Genomic DNA, 6993 nt, shown 5'->3' on the forward strand with positions numbered 1-6993 from the left:
AAATACTTATATACTTATAAAACTTATGATATTGATAAAACAAACCCTTATAACATAACCTTAAACTTTGATGTGGTCTTTTATAAAAAGAAACATATACCAAATACAATATAAGTTCTCAATTATTATTGCAATAACTGAATAATTTATTACATTAAAATAAAAAATTCAAATCACTGATATCGAATGATAGTTTTTCCGTCTTGTATAATATTGCAAATTAGTCACTATACCACTTTGTATACCAATCATTAAATAACTGATGTAAAATATATAGTGGTGGTGACCTTTTTTATGAATTATAAAGATTTGATTTAAGTAATTAAAAGTATGAAAACTAAAATAACATATTAGATAAATTGTCTAAATAAAAAATTTTGTTGTTAAAATAGGTAATCCAGTCCAACCTAACCCAGTGTACTATTGGTTGACCATTTAGTGAGTCATCCTAACCCGACTCACTTATTATAAAATTTAAATCCGGTCTGACTTACCACATGTTTATGAATTAAACGAATTGACTCACTGATACGTCTATTTACAAGTTTTTTTCTTTCAATTAAAAAAATAATAATTCAAATCTAAATAAATTTCAATCTAAAATGATGCTAAATTTGAAAAGGCTATTCAAAATAAAAAAATATAATACAATCCCAAATTATCTTAAACTTCAAATATAATTTAAAGGCAAATACAAAAAACAAAATTAGGTGGGTTGGTAAGCAAATCCGACTCACCACGGGTTGAATTCGAGTAAATCGAGTTTTTAGTGGGTCGGGCTCAAAATTGACTCATCAAAATTTTAGTTTTTTTCAATCCAACCTGGTCCAAACCCGTAGTGGACTAAGTTGGCTTACCGGTTCCAACCCATTATGATAGCACTAATTAAAACACAATTAAATGTAGGAATATAAATTAAATACATAATTAAGAAATAATATTAAATGTAGAGGGAATTACATTATTCTCCCCTGGTTGAGGATGTATAAAGAAAGCAATGAGAAGAGAGGTTTAAAGCTTTCGGTGCACCCCCAAACAACTTCCGCTTCTCTTTAATTATTCATAATCAATGAATGATTTTGAAGGTAATTAACATGAAGTAGCGGGAAGCCTTTGAGGGTTACTGAATGCTTTCTCCTTTGAAATCCTTCACAGACAGACCACTCATGATAAAACAAAAACAACAAACATCTATTTATAATCAGGCAACTAACGTGCACATGTTTTTTCTTTGATTCACCGTATTTTAGATAAGATTACTTTATTGATCACAAATAATGGTTAGAATCTGTTCCTAATGAAACTTGGCTGTTTTTGCTTTTGACAAATAAAAAGAAAATCTCTGCTACCATGAAAAAAACTACTAAGATTCTGTACTGAGTTGACACAGATTGTGCAGACATTCCGTGTCTATCTAACCATGCATGGCCATGCATTTCAATTATCAAAGGCAGAGACGGAAAAAAAAAGTGCGTTGACATTCTGATATATATATACACACACCCATATATGCAGTAACAGTATCCAGAAACAGATAGGATATTGCTTTGGTTGACTCTTCCCATGCAGAATAATTTATCTGTCAGAAGCTAACTGCACATATTATATTTCTCCAAAGTCGTTACTTTTCTCAGTTCTTTCAATTTTTCAACCTATCATGTATATTTTTTTTCTTGGTTTTGGGATTTATCAGTTGGATTATACGAAATACAATCTTATTATACTATAATATAGACTTGTTCATATAGTAATGTCAAATAGGCAGGTTCTATAATTTAGTCCTTATGTTGTTTTTGATGCGTTTTGTTTTTTACATTATTTTTTTACTCAATTGAATTCTTATTTTTTTAAATTGATTCAGAGCTCTATATTTTCATGCTTTGAGTACATACATATACAGTGACAGAAAAGATAAACTTAGTTGTGGTATCAGAAAAAGATATATGGAAAATAAAAGCAAAGCCGAAACGTGGAGAAGGGAATAATGAAGAGAATTCGACTTGACTTTGGAATGTATTCGATTTAATTAACCTCTTTCAGAGACCAAGGGCCAAGCATTCTTGTCTATAAATACCAACCTAAAATGTCTTTCACCAGTATCAAAACTGAGGTTAACAGAAGAATTTTTCGTGTACCCTCAAAGGCTTCCAGTATTCAGTAAGCTAAGATGCTTGAATGAATGCTGGAAGCTTTTGAAGGAATTTGAAACCTTACTTCTACAAATATGATCTATATTCAAAACTGTTCACTTTCAACAAAATTACCTTTTCTTGAAAGGAGCTGAATAGTGGCTCAGCAAAAAACCTATTTTTAAGCAAAAAGCGCACATATATTGTCCAAACTGAGTAATTCAAATTTTCTTTTTTAAACATACATCATTCATTTCATCTTTTTTGTTCTGACAATTGTTCTGGAAAATGTTTTTTCTGTAAGAGATCGTTTATCCAGAAGAACACTTAAGTTATGACTTGTACAAGTTCTATATTTTCCGTATACGTCTCTTGTTATGTGTGTAAACTCTTTCCATGACTTTTCTTGGTGAATCCATAGACTCTTGATATTCATTTGTGATTCAAACCGACCCAGTTGTATGTTTTAAACAGAGAACAAATTTAGAAAGAAAAAAAAAGGGGATGAAAAGTAGCTGCAAATGTCTAAGGCACATATATCTATTGAAGTACTCGCCTGTATTAGTTTCTGATTTTCTATACAAAAGCAATCATGTATAATCAAGCACCCCAAAATGGGATGCAAAGAATGAAGGCATGGGAGTAACAGAGAGTAAACTCCCATCACAAAAAAAAAAGAAAAAAAAAAAGAACAAACAATCAGAATACAAAGCATTAACAGAAGTTGGTCAAGCTCTCTGCACTAACAAACCTCTCGCATACAATTTTCTCAACCTGTAAACAAAAAACATAAGAGACATGCATAAATATATCATTGTCATAAAATGTGGTTGTCTTGTGTGTTTGTGTGTCCGTATATATCTGTTTCAGTTCAGAAAACTACTTTAAGGCTTTTAAAATCTTAACACCTACTAAGTTTGAACAGATTGTTGACATATGAATGAAATTATACACTGTATCAGACTAATTTTTCAAGTTCAATTTCATTTGGGAGGAGCCATGTATTCAACTGATTAGTTAACTCCTCGAGACATTGTATATTGAATTTAATTAAAATATATTAAAAATATGAATTTTTTACACTGTCATCGTTCCTGGATTGACAAGTATAAAAAGATTTTTTACTCTTGTAATACTTAATTTAAAAGTCATATCTGAGTAATTTCTAGTAGATTGATCATACAGAAAATTTTACACTGAAAGCATACTAAATTAAACTCTTCATATTTACCTGATAATATGACCAAGCCAAGGTACAAAGATCCGCAAAGAAATGCAAATGATATCATCCCCCTGAAAGTGGAATCCATTGCAGAACGGAATATTAATGACTACTAGCTAATACAAATATAGGACATAAATTCAGTTTATCCCCAGTGATAAAGCATATATTACAATTGTGAGTCAACTGCTCATTCATGTACTTTACCCCTATTGCTACACTGCTATTATATGACCATCTTAATCATTATAAGCAAAGAACTACTATTTAATAGAGTTTTAACTATGACAAAAAAAAAAACTCCAAATTTCAATCCTAATAAAACCAGCAAATATTGGTCCAAAATAAAAGGATTATCTTGCATTCAAGCGTGCTTCGGAATAGCAAACTCACCAAATAACTCCCCAGCCAAAACCATTACAAGGGCATGGACAAACTTCTGCAAACTTTTCAGCGTCACTAGAGTTGACTCTTCGAGATATTAAATCATCGTAAATATCTAGATCACATAAATTTTAATCATGTTATATAAGTGGTAGCAAAAATTTTATTATCCAAAGTAAAATAAACCATGTAGAAAGTGCTTAAAAGTATACCATAAACTGAAAACAAACTGTTCATGACACCTGAAAAGTAAATCATAATTAGTAGTCTATTTAGTTCAAATAATTTTTGGAAAATGGATGAAGAGGAACATACCAATAAAGAGAATGACATAGCGAAGGACATGAACTGTTGTTTTCTCTTGCAGAACCCAAATAACAGCAATAAAAACAATAAATCCTGATATTAATTGGTCAACAAAAATGTCAATGTGAGAATTGTCAATGTCATCTTTCCACTTTTTCACATTCTATTTGAGAAGAAGATCACAAAACCACTCACCAATACATAGTCCTCGAAGTGTCCACTTTTTGAATAAAAGTGTGTAGCAAGATAGGAAAAGGGAGAGAAGTCAGAACAAAAATAGCTTTGATATATTGGTACAAAACATCTCCATCTATAATCAATCTTACATTTTTTGCAAGAAAGAGCACAACAATCAGAGCAGCAATAAAGCAACCAGCAGCAATTTTTGCGGTGAGAAGATTTGTGGATGCAAGTATCAAAGCCATTCCCCAAAATGACGAACCAAGATCTAGAAGAAAAATCAATCAGAATAATGGTAAATGCAATTGAGAAGTCTTCTTATCAATTTCAAATCATATGCATAAAAAGGTTAAGAAGTCTATCCATTCAAATACAGAATATCCACATATTGCATGTCACAATTTCACATCAAACCCATAGCACATTTGGTGATGATGTTAGTTTTATAAGATTGTTATCCACAAGTCCCTGATTCTAAATGAACTTAAAAAATTGAACCTCATTGCATTAACTTTTTATATATCAAATGAAAGTAAAAATTAAAGTGTTAACTAAAAATTAAGGGAGAAAAGTGCATTACATCCAGCAGGCAAGATCACCCAGTATATTCCACCACGTGTCTGGGTTACCCCACCCTCATTTGCGTGAACCTGAATTCCTTCCACCTATTGAGATCAGACTAAAAATGATTCAGTATACAGAAGATACAAATATAAAGAACCTTACACCAGAGTCAAATTTTTGCAATGACTCAGGCTCCATACAATAAGACCATCATGGTCGGGCCAGCTGTAAAAATATGCATAATGCTAATGATCCACAGTGAATATATTGTTACCAACATGGTATATACTTTGTTTAACTGGAACATGCAGCATTAATGCATCACAATTCACAAAATTTACTGCATATGAATAAATTACGAAGCAATGAAAGTGACAAATTCCTTAAAAGACCTCAAGAGTGTGTTTGGCCAAATTAGTTTATAAGCTAACTGGTAACTAGTAAACTAGTAGTTTCTAGTAGATAAGCTAACTACTAACCAATAAGCTCAGTTTATAAGTTCCTAGTCGATAAACTAGCTTACTAGATTAAAGATGTTTGATAGCTTCAACATCAAAATGCATTAAGCTACAACATTTACAGTTTTTACCTTGCCACAAGTGAGCCAGCAAGCAATGGCATGACTAGCTTCATGCAGAAACACAGTGATGAGCTTAAAAGGTGTAAGTACAAAGGTCCTCCATAGCTACAGCCACCACCACAACAAAGTAATATAACACAAGTAGATCAGTTATACAGCCTGAGACCAAAATAAATATATATATATATATATATATATATATATATATATATATATATATATATATATATATATATATATATGACATTGTGCCCTAAATAAATCTACATGAAATGTGGTGTAGCATTAATATGTATGGTTACTAAATCAAAACAAATATCTGCAAACTTACCTTAGTAACCACTAACTATTTAAATACGGTGTAGCATACTAGAACAAACTAAGGACCTCCTTTTGAAAAGGTCTTTTGTCTAATGCCAAGACCACCAAGTTGTTCAACTTACGCAACCATGTATTATTTTTAGGGATAAGCCCATCCAAAAGAGCTACCAAACTTTGATCCAGTCTCAAGTCAACTAATTTGGGAAAAAGTCAGGCGGAAATCACAAATAATCGTTAATCCCCTTGCTAACCGTCCACATACTTTATCCAAAAAACAAAAAACTTAAAAGGCAGAAACTTTCACATGGTAACGTCATTTGCCACTCCAATTCACAATCCCATTCATAACTTAACATCTATTGAATGCAATTGTGTTTCTCTCAACATCCCTTTGCTACCACTACGTAGTAGGATTGAAATAATTTAAATGCATGATATATCATTGCAATCAAATAAAGCAAGATATAGCTTTGATTACATTAAGACAATCACCTACAACTACAAACATGTGCAGTCAGTAATTAGTACGAATTAGTAACTAGATTACAGAGAGACAGAGATAGATAGATAGATAGCTAGAGAGAGAGAGAGAGAGAGAAAGTGGTTGTCATTAAACATCGCAAAAAATTACTTCCAATTTCACTTGAATTTAAATTTCAAACTCTCTTTTTTTCCTCTAAATCTAATTCCTTAACAGGGTATGTTTTCCTTTGTGGGAAGGAGTAAACAAAAATTTGGTTTTGATTTTGAGGGTGTTTTGAATGCAGAGAGAGAGAGAAGTAGTGTACCACAAGGATTACAACGGTGAAGCCAGCAACACAACCAATGAAGACCTTCTGGTCATGGTCACAACAGTTCCTGAGCTCCCAGTTGGGCATAGCTGATGAGCTCAAACGAAACGGCTATGAGGAATCGAAGTGAAAAAGGATTGAACTTTGATGGAAGATAATGATGGGTTTTGTGTTGAATCAATCCTATGATTGAAGGAAGCGTTTGGTTTGGTGGGGTGTGGGAATCACAACGAAGAGAGAGAGGGAGTGAAGGTATAAATCAAACAAACACCATTTTATTTATTTATTTATTTATTTATTTATTTATTTATTTATTTATTTACTTTTTAAACTTAATTTTATATATAAGAAAAAAGGGAGACAAAGCGTTTAATTTCAGGTGGCCAACGCGTAAATAAGGTCAACCATTTTTGTTTTATTTCATTCTTTCTTCGGTGAACCGTTCCAAGATTTCAGATTTTTTCTTCTTTCAAATTTTGAATTTTACTTCATTAAAGGAACTTGCGTACCATATAC

At 31.8% G+C, this 6993-nt stretch overlaps 1 protein-coding gene across 1 annotated transcript; it reads right to left on the bottom strand.

Moving 5' to 3' along the window:
- Nucleotides 1–2641: 2641 nt before the first annotated feature.
- LOC108318760 (uncharacterized) lies at nt 2642–6731 on the bottom strand. The gene is made up of 10 exons (XM_052873250.1): nt 6475–6731; nt 5375–5470; nt 4802–4886; nt 4368–4489; nt 4237–4261; nt 4051–4134; nt 3948–3977; nt 3745–3850; nt 3361–3422; nt 2642–2903 (listed from the first exon to the last, which is right to left on the bottom strand). The coding sequence occupies exons 1-10, from the start codon at nt 6562–6564 to the stop codon at nt 2899–2901; spliced, it is 705 nt and encodes a 234-aa protein (XP_052729210.1). The 5' UTR covers nt 6565–6731; the 3' UTR covers nt 2642–2898.
- Nucleotides 6732–6993: the final 262 nt, after the last annotated feature.

This window comes from Vigna angularis, chromosome 2 (assembly GCF_016808095.1).
Source record: "Vigna angularis cultivar LongXiaoDou No.4 chromosome 2, ASM1680809v1, whole genome shotgun sequence".
NCBI classification, from domain to species: domain Eukaryota; kingdom Viridiplantae; phylum Streptophyta; class Magnoliopsida; order Fabales; family Fabaceae; genus Vigna; species Vigna angularis.